This window comes from Numenius arquata, chromosome 1 (genome assembly GCF_964106895.1).
Source record: "Numenius arquata chromosome 1, bNumArq3.hap1.1, whole genome shotgun sequence".
Classification (NCBI taxonomy): domain Eukaryota; kingdom Metazoa; phylum Chordata; class Aves; order Charadriiformes; family Scolopacidae; genus Numenius; species Numenius arquata.
The window spans coordinates 41,275,050-41,301,174 of record NC_133576.1 but is presented as its reverse complement, the minus strand read 5'-3'; the positions used below and the strand labels follow the sequence as shown (position 1 = coordinate 41,301,174).

Here is a 26,125-nt window from a genome sequence, read left to right as displayed (position 1 = left end):
ATCCTTTACTCACTTCACAGGTTCTCATTCTACATCTCATAGCTTCTACAAATTTAAAGGCTTTAACAAATCATAGCCTTCCTTGGATCTTACAATTTATTTAGGGTATCCATAAGACTACACAAGGAGATTTCCTTTACTGATACTATTATCCAACTTTTGCATGTACCCACAACTTCTCATTCAGAAATTGTTGAAAGGATATGTTGGTTGTTGAACGTCACTATAGGAACCATGACATGTTCTGCTTTTGTGACTTCAAGGAAAGTCTGGGATAACAGGCCCACACTCATAGTTTCTCCATTCTTGGTGAAGACTATTGCATCTTTTCCCAGGCGCATGGACCCTGATTTAAATCCATTTCCATACAGTCCCACTGGCACACGGCCATTCATTGCAGATTTCTCACTGAAGCCAAAGCTGAAACAGATGAAAACATTAGTAGAGCGTAAAAAAAAAAATAATCAAAAATCCAAGAGATGCATCCAAGACTTGCCAAATTAGACAAAAATACAATGAGTTAGTCTCTTGTTTTAGAGCTCAGGGACTACTGTACAATTAATCAATGCGCAGTGAAGCAAATCCTGAAAGTTACCCATATAACGTTGCTAAAACCACACTGCAAGAATTCAGGGAAATTTACTTTCATTTTTAAGTATGGAAAAGAAATATCTTCTGTCTGGAATTATGCAATAAGCACTCTAAATGGGTTTCTAATAGTTATCATATGGCTTCACAATAAATGCTAAGAAAAGCCCCTAAAGCTTCTCCCCCCCCCCCCGGCAACTTGCTTGAAAACATGTGATCTACACATTTTCCATTACTGACTATACGTTGCATTTAAAGTAAAACAGGTAACTGTATATGGAACATGGAATGCAGCAAGCAAGCTAGTAATTACAGCATCTAACAGAAAAAGAAAAGTAACAGTTTGAATTCAAGCTTGCTCAAGTTGAAACCCAGAGATTTATCTGCTGGCAGAGCAATCTTTCATGCTAAATGAGTAAATGAACAGCAACCTCTTTGCTAACTGTAGAAATAAAAGTTGCAGAAAGATCAGTTCAAGCCCTACAGAACATTTAAAGATAAATAGAGAAACCACATCAATACAATTATCATTCCCTTAAGTTTTCCACAATATCTTCTATTTTCAATACTCCAAAGGGTTTGAAGTGAATCTCCCTTTATCTCTTGCTTGCTAACTTAAGCAAAAGCAATCTTTAACAATAATAATAGAAAAAAAATTATTAAGTTCTCCTTAGCTCCACTAAAGGGCACTACAGAGAGTTTACACAGCACAACCACTGCATGAAAAGTTAAATGGGAAGGTTGACAGAAAGGATAAAAGGAAATTATAGATAAAAATACACCGACAAAGTTGTGCGAAAGTTTTACTAGCATCTGTCTATTCTAGGATCTCACTTGGATAATCACTCACCTTCAAAAATGTTACATCTGTGAACAAAAATAGTTGATTATATATGAGAAAAAGGAGTAAGCTGAGCAATAACAGAATTAGAAGCTGGAATCTTTACAAGTAAGAAAAAAATGCAAAAGAGGTTATCCACCTTAGCATTTTGTGCAGCTTCTCTGAGTTCATACCATTTCCATTATCAGTGAATGTCAAGCATATATTGTCGTTTATCACCGTTTTGTCTATCCATATCTGTTTAGCACTCACATCTGGATCATAAGCATTATCTGAAGAGAAAGAAAGCAAACAAGGTTGGGATACTAAAAAGCAAAAATTAAACTGTTTAAGTGCGAACAGATTTTAAAGTATTTAATTCCAGGGAAGATGTCAGATCATAACTCTTCCAAAGTTACTTAAATCCATCTGTAACATGCAACAGATTATATATGTATTCCTGTTAGATAAGGCTCTATCTGCCAAATGTTAGTCTTGCAACATTGCCAAATAGCTATACGGAATAGCTGTCCCTAACTTTATTATGCTACTACGCTTGCACATATGTTCATTTGGTAAATATGACAGCTTAATGTAGTTCCCTGATTGTGGGCCTATGACCCTACAAAGTCATATGACAACTAATGGATCTCTGAAATTGCAGCCATTTTTCAGGTCCACAGTTAGGTATGTAATACAGTAGCAGAAACTGTGTGCTGGCACAGACAGAAACTACTCAGCTAAGTCACTTAATACTAGTCATCTTTTGCACAGAAGCAAGAAGCCATGGTTTTTAATCAAGTAAATGTTACACTAAAACTAAGTCTCTTAAAACATAGTCGTCTTTATAGATGACAACACTAAATCAAAACATTACAACAAAACAGCTGCATCAAAAGCTGGCAAACCTTACCTGAAAACAAACACACAATTTCTCAGTTATTACAGATGACAATAATATATATGCAAAAATTTAGGTGGAGATGAGTGGCTCAAAGGCGAGAATAGAAAACAAAACCAAGACAAGTTTCTACTTTCGTTTCCTGTCTCCCAAGCAGATGTTGCAATATTTACTTTCTCCCAGCCATGCAAAAATCTTTTCTAACTGGCTCTCAGGAGACCAGGTTATTGTCTGCAATGCAGACAAGGGCACATTACTAATATACATGGCTGCAACAACATCTTACGTGCTACAGGCTTTTTAATTGGGAAATCAGATTTGAAATACTATCACAACTTCAGATAATCAAATTTGAGACAATAAAAAAAACCCACAAGAAACCAAGCAAAAAACCTGAAGCCCAACTCCCAACATCCCAGATGGTTCTGTGAAATCTAGATTTTGACTCCATGTGTGCAGGAGATCTGAGTGAAAAAAATATTGCTGCTCTGCCACCACATGTGAGAACCCGACAGAACAACAATCAGACTGGGACCTAACATCACATCACTTCCATATCAACAGAGCTGCATGTCACAAATATGTATTTTTGCTAGTGGAAGTTGTTCAAATCTAAGAAGGTAAGACTTTCACAGAAGGAAGTACAAAATGCTTTAGACTAAACTTTCTATTTACAGGACTTGAAACAGCTTGCAGCATTGCTACCACAAGTGAAACAGAAACCATGACTCCACAGACATTTTTTGGCAGCAAAGCTAGTTTAAATCTTAGCTGTCTTAACACTAGTTTCTTGCATCTCTTTCCCCCCTTCCCTAGCACGGTGCTACTCATGGAATTTTTGAGGTGGGGAAAGTATACGGAGGAGGAGGGGCGCAATGTGATGGCAGAGCAGAAGGCAGTGCCCTTGCCTCACTGCCTGTTTTGCAAGTTCAGCTGAGGGCCATAAATAAACAGCTCAAGCCAACACTGCGGCCTATAAAACGGAATCACAGCTTGGTAGCTTGCTTTCTAGAAGCATAAATTACAAATTGCATCCACAGTGAAAAAGTTCATAAAATATATTTCAGCATCAACAAAAGAAGACATTTCAAGCACAATTGAGAGTTTGCAAGTATTCTAAGACCATACTTTGTACAAGTCTTCTGATTTGCTAGCTCACCAACTGTCTCTAAATGTCCCATTTACCCTCTTCCAAGTATCACCATTAGTTCACCTAGACTTAATCTGAATGAGGACTAATGGGAGAAGCCAGCAATTTAACAAGCAAAAACTTGACAGGAGGGACAGAAGCTTAGAAGGCAAATTTGAGCATACAGACCATTACCATTTTGGTTAAGTTTGCATAAACAAAAATTCAGGCCTCCACAATGTAACCCTATTTATATTATTTGATATTTGGTATATGGTATGGTCTGACACAGCATGTGGAAGACAGATTACAAAAGTTATCTAAATCAACATGACTAGCGAGAAGCCTTTACAACCAATGATTTGAAACTTTGCTTTTGAGGTTTTGTTAAAGCAACACATAGGACAAAACAGAGGCAAAGGAATAAGACAAGTTCGCATGCCTTGCACAGCACATGTACCATCATTCCAGCCATGTATGGCACAGGGTGATAAAACAGTTGAAACTACTTAATATTTTGTTACCCCCAAAACAGACAGCCTTTCCCTAAGCCATGAGCTTTCGGTTTCCTCCTTTGTGACAGCTCTAGCCTTATCTAGCTGAATAATTCCTACTTTCTTTTGTTAGGTTAATTTTCTGGACTAGCAACAGCAGAACTCATGCACAGAAAGCAAAGGAACATGTAACCAGAAGAGTTGCTCCCTTTGGCAGCAAACGGCTAGATAAGCTTGGCAAGTCTTTCCAAACCACACCTTAATTTTGAGGAAGCAGTTACAGAAAGTCTGCTAATCATTCGCCAATTCAGGAAACAAGCAACCCTGAAGATATCCAGCTAACAGCTATTCAAAATAAAAGGCAAGACAATCAACAGGAGCTAATAAATTAACCAGATGCAGAAGCCCTAGCTAACAGCAGATGACAGAAACAATAACAAAGAACAGAACACTTCGGACGTTGATGGATGGACCATTAAAAGGAACCACTCAAGTATGACCCTGAAGATGTTCAGCCAGAAACTCAGTAATCCAAAATAAAAAAATTAGGATGTTTGAGGGGTATTGTGACAACATACAAAATTACTACTGGATGGATGTTTTGAAGAAGCATCAAAGAAAAGGGAAAGGTCAAAGTGGATGGGAGAAGAACGGTATAAGGGGTGGGGCAAATAACACAGGCTGATTGTGTGCAAGCTGGATGCTGGTCAGTATGCTTGTATGACTGGACCCTGTGCTACCCTTTTATACATTATTACTAAACACTATTTCTAATGATTTCCTGCTCTCTATTCTCATTGTGTGCCTGTACGCATTTGCTCTGATAGCAAACTTCAAGTTGGACAAGCCAACAATTTGGAAGAAACCATTGAGATCCAAGGTCTAAGCCAGTGACTGGTAAAAAGCCCAGGACACAGGCACTGGAAGGACTCTCAGGTCTTGGCAAAACACCCAGAAACATGGTTAAGCATGACTGGTAAGGTAAAGTACACGTATGCATCACTAATGAACTTTAAACCTGGTTAGCCAGGAAGCAGGAACAGGATAAGGCCATTTGTGCTTTCACGTTTCAAGCACTGCTTGTGTTTATGTGGGTTCTTGCAAATTACTGTCCTCCTGTCTGTGCTAATCTGTCCTTGGCCAGCTGTGTCTGTACAGGATGCAAGTGTGCATGCACATCTTTGGAATGTGCATTCAGCCTTACTACTCTCTGGGCCTGGGAACAGCAAAAAGCAGCAGGCTTGCATTTGGTGGACTACAAGGGCAGGAATGCACTTGTTCCCACAGTCTTCTATATTTGGCAATCTTTAATAAATTCAGTAAAAAGAAACCAGCAAATCCTACAAGTCCCCTGCAACTGCTGTCAGGCAGTAGTACGTATGCTGTTAAGAAAGAAATAAGTCAATCTGACTGTACCAAAAAAAGATGCTGTAAGATTCTGAATGGTAACAACAGGATCAACTCCTTACCTTACCTGAAAGAAAGAAGTTTTACAACAAGAAAAAAGTATTACAATCAAGTACTTTGGCAAACGATTGATCCACATACCTATGAGTTCTGCAATTGCACTGAAAGGCCAGGTGTGACTGGTAGAGTTGGTATGCAAGAACTTTGGACAAAGCTGAAACAAACCACAAACAATGGCATTAGATTGTGCTCTTCAACGATACCAAGCCAGAAAGCAGTACGTTATGTAAAGTAACACTAAATGGAGTTGTTTTGTACAACACTATCAAAAGGCTGTAATTTAATTTACTTTTAGATATTGGCATACTAACACCTTTTAAAGAGAACATTAATAAAGCTATTAGCAATACAGAATTCAACACAATATCATACTGTATTCTAAGCATGGGTTATATTGTCGTTCTATCAGACTCCCTTCATCTTTATAAAAATATAAGGAACTATTACTATATAATGATGCTAGAGGTTACAAGAAAACATCAAGGCCTTAGTCCAAAGCTAGTAACAGAATCGTATGCTCTCAAATGCTAAAAACATACATCTTAAACCATGAGTATTAAACTTAATCCAAAAAGTGAGCAGCACCTAATAGACTCAGTGGCTCTCCGTCCGATGTCACTGCTGCTTTTGTCCATACTGATCAAAATCACTGGTCAGATTCTCTCAACCAGTAGTTTGTGCGTTTAGCATTTTGATTTTATACGTGTTACACTCCCACATGATAAGATGTAACCAGAGGAACATAGCCACCACTAGAATTAGATGAAAATATGCAAATGAAGTACCTATTTATGGGACGTATCTTATAGATGTCAGTGACAAAAGTATTCTCAAGTAACTTATGAAAGACTGGGTTCATATATATTCACCTAGATCAAAAGGCTAGGAAAACTAGAACTAAATATCCACATAACAAGGATTTGTCAATGCAAAGTTTGGAGAAATTTAGCTGCTGAAACCGATACAGCTGGATTTGCACTGTAATTACACTTTTACAAGGCCTTTAACACAAACCCACTGCACACAGATGCTTAAGCCTCGCTGGCATAGTTATGTTGATGGCATAAAAAGGAGTATCTATGAATACGTAACACTGGAAATAGTCCTTGTACAGTGCAGTTAGATCAAAAAACATAATCACATTACAATGTATGTAAAATCAGAAAAATATTTTAAAATGTGTACATATCCATACTTCATAAATTTTACAGAACTACTACACTGACAAGCACTGTTATATAGTCAGTAGTGTTTAAATAAAAGCGAGCAAGCACTTCAAGTCTCCAGGTTCATTTATCAGAGAAAAGGAATAATGCTACAAGCAAGTTCTAGAGCCGTGAGCCAGGTACCAGAGTAGGAGTAAGGCGGCAGCAGCAGCCCTAGTTCAGATCAATATAAATTGCCAGGAAACCTCACCTTGTTTCTAAGGTCATCAGAGCACAGGACACACTTTCAGACTGCAACTTAATCCCTGCATTTCTCCATTGAGCTAGAGTACAAGTATGAATAGACATCACATTCTTCATTGCCACCTGTGCTTTAAAACTACAGTTTTATAAAATCTGGTAATTTAAGTCAGGCTAAGTAACTGACCCTTTTAAATTCTTAACAGATACATACAAGTAATTTAGAATCCAAGAAGAAAATGACATCAAGCCTATTAATGGGAACCTCACATGTTCTATGGCACGTGGTTGTAAGGATCTTTCGATTTCCTCAGCCATATAGTAACTCAGTGGATTTTAATATATCTGTATGATTCTCTTCACTTCAGCCTTTCACAGTGCTGGCAGCATTTGTTCCTTTACTTTCTAAGCTTCATGATCAAAACATACAAGAAACAATCGGGTTTTTTTTTTCCTGCCTGAAATCCCTCCTTGTCAAAATATAAACACTAACATTAAAAAAAAAAAAAACCACAATAAAACCCCACACAGATGCATGTGCAAGTATTCGCCCAACTCACTGCTCAAATATTTCTCTGCTGCTAGCCAGTGAAAAACTGCAGCAACAGACAAGGTAGGCTGGGATCTCTGGAGTTACTGCCGGCATTGTAACCTCAGCAATACGGACTTGGAGAAAAGTCCTGACTGTAGTTTTGATAGAGGTATGAATTCACGTATGTGAACCTCCCCTGGTCACCAGACAATACTGATGAAGGAAGGAACCTCAGCATCACCAATACTGACATAATTACAGAGAAGCTTCCCCTCTTCTGTGAAGCAAAGAATACAGGTGCATGGCAAGAAAATCTCTTCACACATTGGCTATGTAATGCAACGCTTCTCCATCCCTCATTTCATTGCTACACACGACTGATTAGCTTTGAAAAGAACAGCCTTTTAATGGAACAGCATCCATCTTCTATAAACAAACACAATAATTATGCTGATCTTCTCTGGATTGCTGTTTCAAGTGGTAAGGTTTTGTGAAAGGCTGGAAGCTGGTACATAAAACTGGGAACTTGTGAACTGTTTATATGAAATGAGAAGACACATGTTGGAACACAGAAATTGTAAGAAACTGGTTCTTGGCTCTAATATCACCCCCAGCAAAAGGGGATCGAGTATCCCACAGGGCAGTTCACGGGAAAGTCTACCTCAGAACTGATACCACCATTTGTTCATGTAAGGCATTGAAACAAAGGCACGCAACAAAACCAGATTAAAAAAAAAAAGATAATAGTGGTTTAAGACCATTAGCTTCATAGTTTGCTTCGGAGCATACCCAGCTGTCCGCAACAACTCATTTCCTGATGAGTTCATCAGGAAATATTTAGCCCATTTTGTGCCTTAACATGCCATTTCATCAAACCATCACTTCAATTAGCTCATGAATAATTGAAGTTCAGTAAGTACCGTAGGAAGGAGTTAGTTCCCTGGTGAAGGCTCACTTTCAGCTAGGTTAGCATGACCGTAGCTGAGACAATTCAGTTATCTCGTTCACTGGGCCTAATATATTTTGTACTAAGTGGTTTTGGTCAGTTTCACTTTTTCTCCTGAGACCAAGTGCAGCCAAATCCTTTTGGAGATACAACTAAGCCTCCCCCTCCTTCAAACTGCATATACAGTGCATATTATAAAAAGACTCAGCTGCACTTAGAGGAGCATCTCCAACCACTATGACCAGCAGATATTTAAAAATAAAGCAGCTTCTTCTTGGCTGGATGAGGGGAGGGCAGCAGATATCATCTACCTTGACTTCAGCAAGGCTTTTGACACTGTCTCCCATAACATCCTCATTGGAAAACTAAGGAAGTGTGGGCTGGATGAGGGGACAGTGAGGTGGATTGAGAACTGGCTATGTTACAGGACCCAAAGGGTAATGGTTAATGGAACAGGCTCAAGCTGGAGGCCTGTAACCAGTGGTGTCCCCCAGGGGTCAATACTTGGTCCAGTCCTGTTCAACATATTCATCAGTGACCTGGACGAGGGGACAGAGTGTATCCTCAGAAAGTTTGCTGATGATACCAACTTGGGTGGGGTGGCTGACACCCCGGAGGGCCGTGCTGCCATCCAGAGAGACCTGGACAGGCTGGAGAGCTGGGCAAGGAAGAACCTCATGAGGTTCAACAAGGAAAAGTGTAAGGTGCTACACCTGGGCAAGAAGAATGTCAGGCACCAATACAGGTTAGGCGTGGACCTGCTGGAGCCAAGCTCCGAAGAGAAAGATCTGGAAGTCCTGGTAGACAGCAAAATGACAATGAGCAAGCAGTGTGCTCTTGTGGCCAGGAAGGCCAACGGAATCCTGGGCTGCACAGGGAAGAGTGTGGCTAGTAGGTTGAGGGAAGTCATTCTCCCCCTCTACTCTGCACTGGTGAGGCCACAACTGGAGTGTTGCATCCAGTTCTGGGCTCCCCAATTCAAGAGGGATAGGGAACTACTGGAAAGAGTCCAGCGAAGGGCAACAAAGATGATTAAGGGATTGGAGCATCTCCCTTACGAGGAAAGGCTGAGAGAGCTGGGACTCTTTAGTCTGGAGAAGAGAAGGCTGAGGGGAGACCTTATTAATGCCTATAAGTATCTCAAGGGTGGGTTGAAGGAGGAGGGAGCCAGACTCTTTTCAGTGGTTCCCAGTGACAGGACAAGGGGCAACGGGCACAAGTTGGAACATAGGAGGTTCCACTCGAATATGAGGAAGAATTTCTTCACGGTGAGGGTGACAGAGCCCTGGAACAGGCTGCCCAGGGAGGTTGTGGAGTCCCCTTCTTTGGAGATTTTCAAGACCCGCCTGGATGCAGTCCTGAGTAGCATTCTCTAAGCAATCCTGCTTCAGCAGGGGAGTTGGACTAGATGATCTATATGGTCCCTTCCAACTCTAAAAAAATATTCAGTGAAATTCAGTGAAATTCTCACTCAAATATGACAGGCGGCTTCGGGGATTTTAATTTTCCAAGAAAACTGGAATTCTTCCATCCCCTTCAGAGCACAAGGCATGCACAAATCAAATTACCACTGAACAATCTATCTTATTAAAGTATGTTGCAACTTTTGGGGAACAACCCCACTGCCATCTTCCCCCTCTTGCTTTTATCCCACCTGGCTGCTTGTTTCTTTCCTGATATGTTTTCCTTTTTTCCTCCACTAGTCCACTTACATCACTGTGTAATGAACCACATCAAGAAGCTGATCCAAAATAGAAATAATTTTTAAATCTTATTTTTCCCTGATCTGTCTCATCATGCAACTGAACAAAAAAAATTTTACCAGAGCAACAGGAGCAGATAAACACCAGTGTGGGAATGAGTTACTAGGCCTGCTCACACTGCTTGTGTTGTTTATATATGTTTCTGAAACCAATGGAAATATTTTGGTGAAATTCAACATATTTCCAAAGAACAGCTGCTGACAGAAGAGACTGTGACCGTCAGTTCTCTGTTGCCTAGAAAACAGAGCCTTTTACACTGTAGGACACAACCTGCTAAAAAACTATCAGCTGCATCACTTCTTCAGCAAAAACCTACAAAAATCACAGCTTTCACTGGAAATAAGACTGAATGCAAACTTTCAGTTATAACTACTGAAAACCAAAACCAAGCAATTCTAAAAATAATTAAGAAAGTTACCAACTGCACCAACTTTAGCCTTTAGCTTAGATTTCTCATTCGCATCTGTAAGAGCTTAGCTTGCCAAAGTGATTTCAACTTAAGAACAATTTTAAACTCCGCAGTCTGACTTGTGATATGTATTTTTTTTGCAAAGGCTGATTAATAATGCTGGTGTATTTTTCCCCCTCAAGAAGATTAACAATGCATTAAAAGCAAAGGGAGACTCCCTCCCTTTTTTTTTTTTTTTAAGATTGTGTTATCTAAAGAAGAACACTAATAAAATACATCAGACAAACTGTTGATTTCAACGACTTAGAAGAATTAAAAACCTCAAATTAAAGTTTAATTCTTGAATTTCAAGTAGATGATGTTTACAGCTAACCTCTACAATCATGGCAATTTATATTAAGGTAATTTAAGCAGTGCTTAAACATACGTTTTTTCACTCAGAAGTTTGACAAGTCACTGTAATGACCCCCCTTCCATCCACTATTCTATAAGTAAGGTTCTGAACCAGGTGTTTGCAACTGTGTAACTTCCAGGCATTGACAGCCGGTCAGAAAGGCTTTAAAAACCGTCCTATTTCACCAATGATGTGTCAAACACTGAAAAAGTAGCTTTAACCTAATTTGTATTAGCACAAATAAGGAAATGACCAATTGTCACAAAAGGACAGCAACAAGAAGGTACTGTGACTGACAAGCACAACACAGTCGTGGATTTAACTGCGTGCACATTTACCACCCTCGTTAAAATGCAAGTAGGCCTCTTGCAAAAAAGCAGTTAAGTTACAAGCTTCCAGTCAGAGGTCACTACGTCCACAACTACCTAAAACAGGCTGTGAAATCCCTCTCAACTCTCCAATAACCGAACCAACCCTCCCACAGACCGTAACTCCCCCTCCTGCACAGCCTGAGTTAACATAGCTGCTTCTGTGCCGAGGCGGGCGACGGAGAGTCCCCCGCCGTCTGCCACCCCCCGCTCCGAAGCTGCTGACCGCGGCACCCCGGGGGTTCCCGTTCTCCACACCCCGGCTCGCCCAGCAACCGCTGGTACCCGCCGCTGCTCCCGTCAGGGAAGCGACCGAACACAGCCGGGCCGGGCACTGCCGGGGGCAGCGTAGGACAAGAGGGAATCCTAAAGGAATGGCGGAGTGGGGGGGGAGGAGGGAAGGAAGTGCTAGCTTATTTGAGGCGAAGGGCTCCGCGGCCCGCCCTTCCCAACACTCGGGCGACAACTTTTTAAACCCCCGGAGAGGGGAAGCCTCACCCCCAGCCGACTCCACTCTCGCTGAGGCGAAAGCGAGGAGCCGCTCAAGCGGCGGCGCGGCCGTTCCCGCCTCCCGGGAGCGGCCTGACCCTCAACCGCCGCCGGCCTCACACAGGTACCCCCGCTCCCCCGCGGCTGCCAGGCAGCGCCACCACCCGTAGGGTGGCAGGGAACCCCCGAGGAGGGAAAGGGAGAGAGACCGTTCCCTCAGGGGCCCGGCCCCACCGAGGTCCCGCACCACTCACCGCGCTGAGGCGGATGCCGCCCTGTGTTTTCGCCGCCATCTTTTGTGCCGCAGCGAGAGCCGGGGCGTGGGGAGGACGAGGAGGGGGGGGTGTGTGAGGGGGGGGGGGGGGAGGAGGCGCCGGGGAGCGCCCAAGGCCCGGCACTTCCGCCTCGCCCCCTCCTCGGAGCCTTCCACCGCCCAGCGCCGCCGCTGCCGGGGGGAGGCGGGCCTTTGGCGGCCAGGCCTCGCCCCCTCCGGGCGGGGCCCGCCGATAGCGGGAGGTGGTGCGGCCCAGGAGGCGAGGCCGGGCGCGGGAGCTCGGGGGGGGGGGTTGGGGTGGTGGTTTATGGGGGGGTGTCCGGCTGCCCGTCACATTAAGGGCGCGGTGCGCGGCCGTCGCTCGTTGGTGAGGGGCAGCGTGAGTTGGGGTTGAATCCGGCGGTATTGGCAGCGGCCGTTTTCACCGCGGGAGTGACGCAGTTAGCAGCGTCACGAGGAGCCTACCTGGTGCCCGTAACGGGAGCCTTGGTAGGAAGGCTGAGCACGACCCGCGTTCTGTAGAACTGCTCTTGCCGTAGGGGAGACAGGCTCTTGCCCCGCCAGAGGAGCGCAGGCCGGAATTCAGCTTTCACACGCTGTTTATTCACAGAATTAAATTCCTCGGGCGCTTCCTGACCATTACTGCGGCTGGGCTGTTGGCACGTATTTTGAGCTGTGCATAGGTGATTTAACCTTAAATCCGGATTAGCAGTTTTCTTCCTGGAAGACTTAAAAAAAAAAAAAAACAACCCACCTGTGCTTTACACACATTCGGAGCTGGGAAGCTCCCTGGTGCCCGTTCCAAGCTGGCCCTGTGTTACTCTCCGGCTCCTTTTTGCTGTCCTGTCCGTTTTTCATTCCGTGATCTCAACTTCCTACAGCTGGATGTGATTTTGATGGTGGGCAGGTAGAAAAGAAAACAACAACAACAAAAAACCCAACCCAAAACACGCAGAGATGTAGGTACACATTGCAAAAGGAAATAAAAAGAAAAGCCTGAGATAGTTCATGGTGACTGAAACCTTACAGGCCACTTAACTCCTTAGTTGAGGAGCAGCCTTCAACAGACCTGGAGGGAAATGCTTTCCCCTGCTATCTTCAACAAAAGCTGCCTTTTTTACTTTTTTCCTCTCTAGGTGGGGTTTCACAACCCTGCCCCCAACATCAGTGGGACTTATGACAGCGCTAGGGTTGCAACCTGCATGGATGTCTCTGCTCAAGGAACTATCATGGAAGACATACCTCAGCCTCTGTCTGGAAGTGTCATCAGTTTCGATCGATCATTTTTCGCCATCCGCCTGCTCCCTCCATTCCTTTGAACTATTTGCAGAAATGAGATCCGGTGACCCAATCTGCTGAGCAATCCCTGCTGCCGTGAGCCTCACCTGAAGCTCTGGGAACCAATCCCCATGAAACAATCAGAATTTAAGCAAGGGAGCTGCACTGGAAGACTAATTGCAAAGGATGGAGGTTTGCTCTTACTGCCAAATGTAAATGACCAACCCTGCTGTTCTTGAAGCAGATACTCCAGAAACATTCAGTGCTTTAGTATTACTAGCTGCTATGCTGCAGCCTTTCCCAGCATACATACACACGTATCGATGGTTTTCGACATATACAGTGTAATCAAACATCAACCTAAATGTTTCTATGGTTAGCAGCTTCCAAGGTGTGAGGAACATCACACAACCTTACACAAGATGTACAGACTACAGAGAAAGGATGAAATCTGAAAAGCAGCTTTCACAAAGCCGTCAAAACCCTACCTCTCTGGCCTTAGGTTTTCAAGCTCAGTTGTACAGAAGAGTTTTCTTCCTTCTGGATGAAAACACAGCACTTTCAGGGCATTTGCCCTGAACATATTTATAGAAGTGACTTTGAACTGTGTTGCAAGACTTCTGAGTGGTTTACTGATACGAATATTTCTGATAATGTTTGCATACCAGAGAAGCCTGGTGAGGGTAAGTGTGCAGCTTGATGGCAGATGAGATTTGCTGTTAACACTGAAAATCATGCACAGCGACACAATTAACATTAAAATCACTGTTCATTCTTAAGCTTTCAATATGAAAGTGTACAGGCTGAAGTTTGGAAAGCTCTGGCACAGCAACATCAGCCCCTAATTTCCCAGGGAAGAGGCACTCCCTCCATAGAGGGAGTCAGCACCTGTCAGTCAGTCAATGAGCCCCTGATGCTGCAGCAGCAGCTTCCTCCGTCTGCTCCACACAGTTCTTCCAGACACACAGATCCTGAAAACTTGTCCCACAAGACTGGGATCCCAGAGTGGAAAGTTCAGGAGTGCAAAAGACAGCGATGTACGAACTGGAGCAGTAGGGGCTTGTGATGAGAGGATTAGGGAGGCAGTGGCGCAGTCTTTCCCTAGGCAAGTGTAGGAGCTAGCACAGACTAGCACTGAGCTACTGCTGCTGGGATCCAAACTCAGGTCTGTAGACTTCTGTACAGAGCCCTCATCCATTGAAATTGAATTTGAGAGCTTTTACAGAATCAGATAAAAATTAAAGTTGGTGTGTGAGCAGTAATCTGAAAAATGAGAATTGCATTTGAAAAGGTATTTCAAATTAACATTTAATATTACTAGAAGAATTACATTCAAATATAGTATTGAATACACTTAACCATTACTTAATGCTCCGTTATTTCAAGCTGTGCTGTTCTTTGGCAGTTACCTTGGTTGCACTTACTATATTTTTTTTTCCTTCAGGACAATTAAATCCTTTTGAATATTTAACTATGTCTCCCTCTGTGTATCATGCACTGTTGCTACGCTATCTCAAAGCTGAAGTATCCAAAAGAGAAAGCCAAGCTTGGTTATTCTGAAAACAAGCACAGAACTACACATCAAAGCAAAAGCATTTTCTCTCCTGTTCTTGATATTGAGTTCTAGGCAGAAGTTTTTCAGATTTGTCTACGGCTAAGTTATTCTGCTTCGGCAGTACCAGTGTTAAAGCAGTACAATCCTCCTTCATATGGATTTAACAGCAGTAGCGTAAGAAGTGAAATAACTACAGTTAGTCCCATATAGAAAAGGAATAAAGTTATGGTGCTGGAGATACCTTTAGGACTATGCAACTGTGCCCCTCCACCACCCAAGTAGGACTTTTTTTGTTGGAGCCTTTTCCTCTTTACTCACACCCTATTTATCACAATACAAGATCTGCTTATATACTAAATTTTAAAGAACTTTTTCTTATTAAGAATTAGATTCTGCTTCAGTGAAAGGATTCTGCAAGTCACAAATACCTGAGGCCACTGAAAGCAGGAGTCCGCAGAACTATAGGGCAAAGGCAAATGTATTTAGGAAGGCAGGAGTTAGAAGCAAGTAGTATTTTTGTAGAAGGTAACTTCATCTTAGAAACCCTCAATCTAAGTTACTGGTTCACCATCTCCAGTTAGTGAGGAAACTATGTGAAGACACAGGTTTATAGCTTATGGGAGAATGCAAAACAAAAGGTTTTGATGGTAAGAAGTTTTCTTAGATTTTAATAGCCCATTTGACAGCATCTCATCAGGATTTTAAGAGAAATACCCAAGTAAGGAATGCAACCACCAGAAAACTGAAAGTAAAACTACCAAATCATCCTGAGTGTTAGCAATATTATCTTTAAAAATTATTAAAGATATGTAAATAATGAACACAAACATTTAAAAAATATCCTGCTCCAATTTTCAAATAAGGCTTTAAAAGGATAACTTTTCAGTTATGTTCATTCCAATAGCATTAGAGATCATTAATAATTCATATTAATACAAATAATTCACATTCTCAATGACTACACAATATCACACTTCAGTCTATCACTTTCCTTAACTGTAAAAATGCACATAAGCTATTTAGCATAAACCTATTATAGTATTATCTTCATAGAGCATTACAGCATTATCATAGTAAAGCATATTGTTCGGTGTTTTGTTATTTTGTAATCCAAAGATGAAAACTTCATATACCTGTAGGTAAAAAACACTGCAGAGTAGCCTTCCATGTTTGTTGTGTGAGTTTCGAAAAAATAAATCCCTGACCTCACAATCTGGTGACATTAAACCATACATTTTGTATGTCCTCTTTTAATTAACAAAAACAAGACTGGTGAAGTCCAATACCCAGCACGTTTACCTCAGTCGCGATGTTCCATTTAATGCAAGTAGCATGTACCAGTCTGCAGGTACTTCTTACAAAACCAATTTCTCTGCAGGCAAAGGTGTTTAAAAATAAAGAGCTTTTCTAAAAATATGATAAACTTCCCCTCTCAGACAAATCAGCATTGCAAATTCAGTCAGATAATCCACTAAATATGAAAATTCAGTGGAATCTACCTCATTTAAAAAAAAAAAAGTTCTGCTAAGCCTTTTGTTGGATGTGTTGTTATGATGGTGCTTATCCACTGGCTATCAGAAGTGTCCTTTAGAGATGCAGCTGGGCTGTTTGGTGGCAGAATTAATCCCTCTTTCTCAGGTCCTGGGTGGTGGTAGCAGTGCAGTTCCGAAATAAGTTGCACCTTGAACATTACTGTAGTCATGGCCCTGTGATGATCTCCCTACCTCTTTTAACACTTAGGAACAGCCAAATACATTCTTTTGTATAAAAAGTGGTTTCCTTTAAAAAAAGAATTTTCCATTTTAATTAGTCTGCTGGTATACAGCAATCTATATTTTTACAGTATTATCTTGATTTAGTTGCATTTCAGAAGTTGTGAAGTGACCTTAGTCACTGAAATAACAGTTTTTTAATTTAAAAAAACTGAATTAGAATATTTTTAGTCAATGAATGAAAATTAAAAGCCCTCAAGTAATGTAAATTACAAAATGTTACTGCATTGGTTTGTCTTTTATGCATGTGTTTGTCTTTTATTTAGGAATCAGTAATCCTGAAGAATGCTATTATAGTACAGAGTTGAAATTACAAACATGGTAAGTCTGCAGTTATTCGCATAATGCTAAGACTTATAAAATACCTCTGAAATTTAGGTGATTTATTTACAAGTTGGTAAGTTTTCAGACAAGTTAAAGAAAGGAGAAGTAGAAGTGGGCTTTAACCTCAGGAAATGGCGTATATGCAAACTGATTGTACACTGACATGCAATATTAGCTTTTTCTTAAATTTACTTTCAGAAAACAGTTCCAAAAGCAGTTTAAAATACTTACTGGAGAAGTTACTGGATCAATGGTACAGTTGCTACTTTCACCAAGTCAAAAATATTCTTCCTTTATTTACAAAATCTCTTTAATCCTTCACATTGAAAACAAGTAAAAGAATACAGTAACTACGATAAGTTACCACTAAACCGTACTTCTTTTTCCCCCCACAGGAACTGAAGAATCCTGCTTTTTAACACCAACTCAGAAGCCTGGATTGTTGAAGAGCACTCCACAACAGCAGGAAGAAAACCCAAAATGTAGTTTCAAAACTGGGGAAAGAAGAGGAAAAGAACTGCAGTAAAGTTTTCCCTTTTTTTGCTGTTTATTCACCACGAGCCTTGTGTCTGACGTGCAGCTTAACTTTCCATGTTTTCAAGGAAGTCACATTCAACGCTCTCTTCAAGCCGTTGCAAGATCTTTATGCCATTACTGCCAACGTAGTCCTCAGAGAGAGATGCAGAAGTATGTGAATTCTGGGACTGGCTCCTGTTCGCTGTAAATGCGCAACACAGAGTCTTGAAGAAAGGCATAAGCTGGGTGATGCTAGATATAGAGCGGAAGTTCAAAAGAGGACATTTGTGCTTCTTGGACATTCCCTCAGTGTTGTTTGGTTCCTGTAAGCAAAGGTTTTGCATTAAGACACAATGTTGTTACGGCTTGTCTGAACCCTGTACTTACACACTTTTTTCATACAAAGAGATCCACAGCCTGAATCACGATACAACTGAATCATGATACAAACTGTATAGGTGGTATACTGGAGTTATTTCTATGTTCAGATTTGAGTTTCCAGTAAATGAAAGTCTTACAAGTTCAGAACACAGCAAATTTGGACTAGTCTTCAGAATCAGATATCAAACAACAACTTAATACAGAGATATCTCTGGGAAATACTAATGCCCGTTTCCTTTTCTGGAAGAATTAATATTAAACCTTAATGGTAATTTAAAATGCTATTATGGTAAACTTTTTTTTTGACAAAGTACAGCATGCTCTTTTTTATAAATACCGGTCCTGTCTGAGATAAATTGTTTTAACTGAGTGGTTGTGGGCAGATTTAAGGGAACAATAGGAAAACTGCCTACTGTTCCCTCACTGCAATCTGACAGCAATCTGACATCTTCAAGTTATATATATATGAAAGCAGGCAGATCATTTTTAAAAGCCTCATGAATCTTATTAAAATATCTAAAAACCTCTTGCCTAGCTGAAAATCTTGTCACTTGTTTAGAAAAGTAAGTTAATGGATTTAAAAAAAAAAAAAAGATTCCAGTGAAGCATTCTTTCTTTACCCCATATTTCATCTTCAGCAGATCCATGATTCTTGTAATGTGTGGTCTGCATTCCTGATGATTTTCTACCAGATGAGAGGTCACAGTAGATGACTCTGTGTCCACCTCTGGGACAAATGCCCATTTGTACCTGAAACAAATGGATTACTTGACAAGATGACAGGCAGAAAAAAATCCTTGTCTGGATCAGACATAGTTTAGTAGAGCACTGGTTTACAGAAAGAGCTGTCAAAATGATAATTTTATGCTATTACCAGAGCCAAACTTAATGAGAAAGGATGTTATTATCATGTCAGTATTTACATGCAACTGGCTCCAAAAAGTTTCCAAGTATCAACATCTGTACTTGTAAAATGAACTGATGGCAAAATTAAGTCTAGAAGATAATAGATCTGTAATGACTTTAAAGGATAAGAATGGTAACAGTGTGGAGAACAGCTAAGTAATTAGAGAACTTACATTTGAAACAACTGCATCCTGTCAGGTGGAAATGAAAGTGCTGTGTCCAAAAACTTACAAGCTGATAAGTACAAGGACAGCTCATTCTGCTGTATGTCAGATCCACTGCCATCACCTGAGACTTTCTGTTTGCTTATTTTGCTGTTGCTCCTGTGTTAGTTACAATGAAGAAATGTACCATTAAACCATAAATCCACTAGATGTTTTTCCTTCAGCAAAAGAGAAATGTACACATCTGCACAAATGAGCACTTGCATGTGTTCAACAAAAACTATTTTTATTCCGTACGAGCACTATGATTAATATAAAAGGCTGTTAGAAGAAAAAGGAAAGTATTCAGAAAAAATGTCAACACATTAAAATATTCAAATGCTGATGTAGCGTCTCTTCGATTTTTGTATGCAACTAACAAGTGGTACTTACGTTTTTTGAACATATCTCTATGTTAACTGCTGAAAAAAAATCCTAAACTATGGAAACTACACTAGTACCAGAAATGCACATGTGCAATAACAAAAAATCATGTTGTCTCCTCCCTATCCCAGATAATTAATTAAATAAATAAATATTTGCAGATACAGCACAATCGTTACCAGCTTTCACAAGTTCTCTATCGGACAAATGGGAGTTCTTACTTTGATGGTTCATCTTCCTCAGTTAAATCTTCTTCCAGCTGTAGAAAAGTCTGAATCTTTAAATAAATAAATAATTTATGAGGATGCTGAAACATTCGTACTTCTCAGTTACAAAAAATATATGCTTTACATAGTATAAGGAACGACAGACTCTCCCTTTACTCTTATGACTTGGAACAAATTAACAAATCATGCAAGAGATTACGTTAGTAACAACAACAAAATTAATCAAAAAGGTATTTCCCAATGACAATGTTAATTCTTTTCCCAAATTATCAGACTAATGTAAAGCTATGAAAACATTTCTTTTTTCAAACAGCGGGTGTATTTGGGAGGAAGAAGGTGAAATGGGAGAAGACACACACTAGTTAGTTTCAAATTACTACTTATTCCTTACCAATTCAGTTACCATAATTGGCCACAATGAGGTTAGATGCTGAGGAGAAATCCTTAGCAAAAGAACTCTGAAGAAGAGAAACATCTGTGCAGCAACTATAGAAGTCTGCCCAACGCGGAGGTTCTCAGTCAGTCGTTCTGAAATACAACATTTGGCAAAACAAAATTTGTGCTTTATCATCAGTTTTGGGTTCAGTCGTTTGCACTCTATTAACAAAACTGTGATTCAGAAAAGTCTGAAGACATGGTGGTTTTATACTAGACAAAATTTTGTCAAAACTGACATTTAGGGAGAACGACAACAGCCCAAGAGTGGTGGAAGATTACCACAAAATAATCATGTTTCGAGTTGTATTTCCACACCAAAGGCTTTGGAACCCAGATTCCTGTCTCCCTCTTGATGAGGTTATTTATTTGTTGAATATCAGAGATTCACAGCATCACAAATTTTGTTAAAAACTTTTAAAAAATGGAAGTACGTGTTGCAAAATAGGTAACATTCCTTTCTTACACAATTTATGTATGTGTTGAAATTGCAAATCTTACCTTGTATTAAGGGAAGATAGAGATGATACTGGTCAGTCTCTCCACTAAAGACAGCGAAAGCTTGCCTCTTTAACAACATCGCTTTTTGCTCAAAACTTGGGTACAGTTTTAAGGCGCTGCTCTGCATATCTATAACAGAGATAAGAATTATCTACCATATAAAGACTTCTTGTTTTTTGGGCTGAAAATAATGCCCATGTCCTGAAATCTTTTAAAAAGAAACACTCTCTTTGGGTCTACTAACTGGTGAATTAGTCTTGCATTGTAAGCCTTCAACTATTCTTTTAGAAGATTCGAAAACGAGACTAAAGGAGACGAAACTTTTCAATTTTGCAGCTCTTAGGCAAATTTAAGGGGTCCTAACCCACCCCTTCCCACAGGACTTATTCTTCTACACTCTCCTCAAGCCTGAATTACAGGTCAAAGCATATTGCTCAAAAGTCTACTGTACTAGTGGACCACATTCCTACAGCTCGATGCCAGTATACAGACACCTGCAAAGTTTGCTGAAGTCTCCTTGCTTTCTAATAGGGAACAGCTGCAAAAGGTCACACTTCAGCAATTTACAGTTACGGCAAAATGTGAATGCGGAGTTCAACATTAGCACTTCTAAAACAAAAATACTTATGGTGTGTTTTAGAAATGACTAAAATACAGAATTAACACAGCTTTTAGCTGTGCATAAAGTTGGCAATATAGTCAATTATGCAGCTGCAGCATTGCCCGCATTTTATTGATACATTAGCATATTAAAAATGCACCCAATAGCTCAAATGTAAATAGATTTCAAATTAATCTAGAAGTGAGATATCAGTAGCTGATACTTACTCATCAAATCTTTAAACATAGTTTTCTCATGTGTTAGAAGATGATCAATAATGGATCTCCAACTGAGTAAGATATAGAGGGAATTAGATAACCAGAGAAAGTTTTGATGTAAATTCACCTCAGAAAAGATTTTGGTCAAACATTTCATATAAGGAAACAGTTTCCAAACAATATTAAATATGCAGACTCTTAACTGTTTAACACATACTGCATTCTAGGTCCTCCAGCTCTACTGTATGCAGTTCCCTATACACTAAGTGGAGTATCAGCATAAGACAAGTTAGTTTGTATGCACTATAATGAAAACTTAAGTGCTTATAATGCATTTAGTGGAATTAGTGGTTGAGACCCATTTTTAACACTACTACATTCTGTAAGAAAGTACTAAACAGAATTTTATTTCCAATATTAGCCATTCTCCTCTACAGCCTTTCTTTGCAAATTCAGAATAGTATCTCAGGAGTGCTACAATTTAATGTCTTACTGAGTGCATGAAGTATCCATCTGGAAAAAAGCTGGATCCATATACAACTCAAGAACTTCTTTTTTCCAGGCTCGCTTGGTATAGGCGTATCCACTCAATGAGCTGAGCAACTGAGCACCAGCACGAAAACTAGGAATGTTGTAGGCACTGAGGGAAGAGAGCAATAATGATAAATATATGTATTTTTAAAAGTTAAGTTTATACAACCAGAAAATAAACTCTGGGGTTCCCCAGAACCTCTAACCAAATTCTCTCAGTAATAGGCTATGCTTACATTAGCTCATAACTCAGAACAGTAGGAGGTCAGTAGACCAAAGCAGTTTGTGCAGAAGTTCCTCATATTTCCAGTATATCTGGTTTGGGGACATATCACAGCACAGTACTGTCTGTCTCCAGTGCAGGTGTGGTTCAAAACTTCCCCAAAAAATAAAGTTTCCCATAAGCTTTGCATCCTTCTCAGCAGAACCCTTTAGAAGATACCACAGTAGGCTTCATCTGTCACCCAGATAACACCTATGCAGCAGTTCTCATGTCATCACCACCTGTATAAGAATCTCGCACACAAGCCTTTTTCACCTCGTGCTGCCCTATATGCCATCCCACTCCAATTTGGACACCGTGCTCTGCAAGGCACAGCAGGGAAGGAGCGTTGGTCTCAAGGTGAAGGGACCCTGCATGAACTAATGCTTGTCCTCTGGCACCTCAGTTTCACTGAGGACACAGATGCCAAGCAGAATCCTGCTACGAATCCTTGCTACGGTAACTGCTTTGCTCATGGCTGAATGAAGGTTTCAGGTTGTGGAGGTGGTGCTCAGACTGACAGGAACGTGACTTTTGGTTGAGAAGGGATGCTGTCAAGCTCTTCTGTTGGCACCAAACCTTCACAGAAGGCTTCAACAGCCCCTGTGTTTTCAAGGTGCGTGTGTGGGAAAGGTTACTGCCTTTTTGTGATGCCCTGCAACCAAACTCCTGCCAGTTGGGGGAGGACAGTGGTACGAAGGCAATCTTGGAGGTTGTAACTCCTGAGCAGCATGTATGAGTGGCATGAAAATCACACAGCCCATCTACGGGCACAATGGGGGCTTCACATTCTTAACCTGTGATCATCTTATCATAGAATCATAGAATGGTTTGGGTTGGAAGGGACCTTAAAGACCATCAAGTTCCAATCCCCCTGCCATGGGCAGGGACACCTCCCACTAGACCAGGTTGCTCAAAGCTTGCTATGGTTATGGCTATATGGATCACAAGGACTGCTGGCCTTGCCAGGCTGACACTGGAGAACCATCAAGGGACATCTCTAGGCATCTCAGCCACTTCATCAGGACTCCAATGTCCATGGCTTTTGAACTATAAGTCTCAGACCAAAGGGCAGTATCTTCTTTGCAAGAAAAAAAAAAAGCTGTCTGGCTCCTGGTGTTCAGATCTCCATTTGCATTGCAGAAGTAGTCACTCATTCCCTGCACCAATTCACAAGGACATCATGACAGCAGTGGTGTCCATGCCAATTTTAGCTGTGCCATTTCCACACATGGAGTAGTGATGGAACAAGTGCTTGGCTTGCAGCCACTAGCTCGCAGCAGGCTGAGCACGGCAGCATGATGCCAGTATTCCCAGGAACAGTTTCAGCGGTGGTTGTATGCAGGGTTTTCCATACCTGCTGCAAATGGCGAGACCACCAGACGCATGTGCACGACAGTATATCCCCTGGTCAACAAAAGTGACATATACTCCATAAATCAAGAATCTGACTGACTTGGTTCAGATTGAAGTAGGCAGAAAACATTGTAGTAGATACAATGGAAAATGCACAAATGTAATGAATAGAAAAGAATAGCTTCTTAAAATTTCTCTGCATCAGTTTTCATCCATCCTCCTTGAGCGGGAGCACAGAAATGTCTTCAAACCCTGCTGCACCCTGAGGCTTGCTGGCTTTAATGCTCACTTCCCACTGACAATCAACCCATCATCCCTTTCAGGCATGCCTGGTTATATCTGCCCTGACCTTCTATACTCTTTTTTGCTCTTCACTATATTAACTGGCCAGTAGTTCTGACTGTGACCTAACAGTTGAGATAATCCCCGCTCTTCCTCACCATCTGTGAGTTCTGGATGATGCTCTCCCAAACCTCAGTATAGATTGATCTGCTCAGAAAAAACAAAGTAGCCAAAAGGTAGCAGCCAGGAGGAGGGCAAGCTTGATACCAGCTACACCAGGAGCAGCTGCATCTCAGAAAAATAGAACTGGTGGTGAGCAGGGAAGAGAAGGGGAGGGGTGCTTCCTGCCACTTGGCAGAGAGCTGCTAGAAAAAGGAGGACTTGCTTTCTAAGACATCTGTGAATAGCACTGGGAAAAAGGTGGGGAGAGATGCGTGAGGAAGGCTGAGGAACCAGCACCAACCGATAAGGCCCTGGAAGATGGAAAGGAAACCCCCACAGCAAGGAAATGTTCTCCTCTCCCTCCTTCTGTCCCTGTAGGAAAAGGGTTGTACTGTTCGTCTGACAGAGGATATTATCTATCTCTCGCACACCTATGTTTTTGGCTGAAAAACTAGGCAGAGTATAGGGAGATATTGCACTCTTCCTACTTCATGATGGGTCCTGTGACCTGCCCAGTGCTCTGCTGCCCCATCCCACAGCCTCTCTCCATTATCCATGATACACAGAAAGGGGAGCTTTAAGTAAAGGCCAAAAACCCAGATGGGAGGAACACCTGCAGCTGAACAGCAACAATTGTCACAAAGCTCAAACGGTTTCAGATCTTGGGGGAAATACAGCTCATTCCCATTTCCATTCTAATAAGGTGAGAGGACAAATAGAAGAAAAAAACAAAAGCCTTACAATGTGGCAAAAAAAATCAGACTTAAGAAAAATCATGTGCAGAGAAAGAAGTCACCTGTGGTTGCGCAGATAAGGAAATACATAATAAAGCAAACGTGAAATCAATGGCACAGCTTTCTCCTTCTCATCGCTCCGGTAAACCATGTCCAAAAGAGAAGCAAGAACCTTAAAAATGAAAAGAATGTCTCTTTAAATCTCTTAAATGTCAGGTATTTCTGACAAAAGGGGAAAGCATGCCATGTTTTAAGCTAGAATGTGTGTGCACATGGGATGCCTCAATAAAGATTTAAGCTCCCATTTAATCTACCAGGAAAATCTAATGTATTCCTCTGCTTAATAATATCAATGAACAACCACCCCACAGATGAGAGCAGCAAATACAAAACTGGTTCCTACTTACTTCTGCAAGGAGAGAAAGAGCTTGGACACTGTATATTGAAGGAGCAGAGGCAGAAACCATTGAAGATGGTGCCACTGATGTATCTGAAAAGAGGCAAAATGATATGTTTTTCCCTTCAGACATGTTTAAATGTTGCTGTTTCTTAATTTTCTTCCCAAACAGAACTGTAACTTGCATATAGGTATTACAGTGAAATACTTCTGGGCATGTTGCCACAATGACATACCTCACGTACCATGCTGTTCTGTCCCATGTATTGCATTCACCTGCAATAAGTTTTCATCCATATTGCACACAATCTACAGGTATTTACTAAACCTGCTTAGGCTGACATTCTTATTGGAGAATAATGCGGGGTTTTTTGTTTTACTTTTGGCTGTATTCTTCCTGCCTCATGCAAACTACACACTGTCAAACACCTTGTACTCTTCACTGACTTAAGCAGAAGAGAGAAAGCAGCAGAATGTCAGACAAAACCACATTACCATTCACATCTTCAATGTTGAAGTCATCCGGTAAAATCTGAGGCTGAGCTTTCACTTCTAAGTTCCGGCTCAGCCAGCTAGTCTGTTCCAGAGAAGAACCAGCAACAGTCCCTACAGCGTCCAAGATTTTTTGGGTCACCTCCTATAACATAACCAGACAATGTGGCATCAGACAAAAGCTATCATCACTTGGCCAATCCAGCGAAGTCCTTTTTATATGGAATGTGTTAAATAAAAAAAAAATTACCCACGGAAAACAGCTTTGAAAAGTCCACAGTTACCACTGCGATTTCATGCATCTTCAAAATTTTGTTAGAGGTGTTCTGCATAATATGTCTCTTACATTTGAGTCTCCTATATTTACCAGGCCTACGCCAAAACATGTGGATGCACATTCACACATTCTAAAAGCACAGGTGAATTCAGATACAAAGTACAGATCAGGCCATCTCCACTTTTACTTAGATGTACAGTGCCAGATTTATGAACTAAAAGGTATACACGCATACACTGTACCTGCAAGTCTTTTTGGTCTTTTTTGTTTTCTAGAGTAGGTGTCCTAGTCACAAAGTCATTCAGAATACTGTGGGAAAATCAATTCACTCTGAGTTAGTAATTGGACAGG

At 41.0% G+C, this 26,125-nt stretch overlaps 2 protein-coding genes across 3 annotated transcripts in view; both read right to left on the bottom strand.

Moving 5' to 3' along the window:
- MORC3 (MORC family CW-type zinc finger 3) overlaps nucleotides 1-12,141 on the bottom strand; it is a 31,451-nt gene extending 19,310 nt beyond the window's left edge. The window contains exons 1-4 of the mRNA XM_074145385.1: nucleotides 11,961-12,141; nucleotides 5,481-5,553; nucleotides 1,569-1,701; nucleotides 206-420 (exon numbers count right to left, since the gene is read on the bottom strand). Coding sequence (XP_074001486.1) covers nucleotides 206-420; nucleotides 1,569-1,701; nucleotides 5,481-5,553; nucleotides 11,961-11,999 — 460 coding nt within the window. The 5' untranslated portion in view covers nucleotides 12,000-12,141. The remainder of the gene's footprint in view (nucleotides 1-205; nucleotides 421-1,568; nucleotides 1,702-5,480; nucleotides 5,554-11,960) is intronic.
- A 3,315-nt stretch (nucleotides 12,142-15,456) lies between these two features.
- DOP1B (DOP1 leucine zipper like protein B) overlaps nucleotides 15,457-26,125 on the bottom strand; it is a 47,259-nt gene continuing 36,590 nt past the window's right edge. For both annotated transcript variants that reach the window (XM_074145373.1, XM_074145363.1), the window contains exons 25-36: nucleotides 26,017-26,083; nucleotides 25,501-25,642; nucleotides 25,016-25,098; nucleotides 24,671-24,780; nucleotides 21,775-21,921; nucleotides 21,291-21,352; nucleotides 20,463-20,591; nucleotides 19,918-20,054; nucleotides 19,521-19,576; nucleotides 18,886-19,035; nucleotides 18,427-18,556; nucleotides 15,457-17,748 (exon numbers count right to left, since the gene is read on the bottom strand). In XM_074145373.1, coding sequence (XP_074001474.1) covers nucleotides 17,491-17,748; nucleotides 18,427-18,556; nucleotides 18,886-19,035; nucleotides 19,521-19,576; nucleotides 19,918-20,054; nucleotides 20,463-20,591; nucleotides 21,291-21,352; nucleotides 21,775-21,921; nucleotides 24,671-24,780; nucleotides 25,016-25,098; nucleotides 25,501-25,642; nucleotides 26,017-26,083 — 1,471 coding nt within the window. In that variant the 3' untranslated portion in view covers nucleotides 15,457-17,490. The remainder of the gene's footprint in view (nucleotides 17,749-18,426; nucleotides 18,557-18,885; nucleotides 19,036-19,520; nucleotides 19,577-19,917; nucleotides 20,055-20,462; nucleotides 20,592-21,290; nucleotides 21,353-21,774; nucleotides 21,922-24,670; nucleotides 24,781-25,015; nucleotides 25,099-25,500; nucleotides 25,643-26,016; nucleotides 26,084-26,125) is intronic.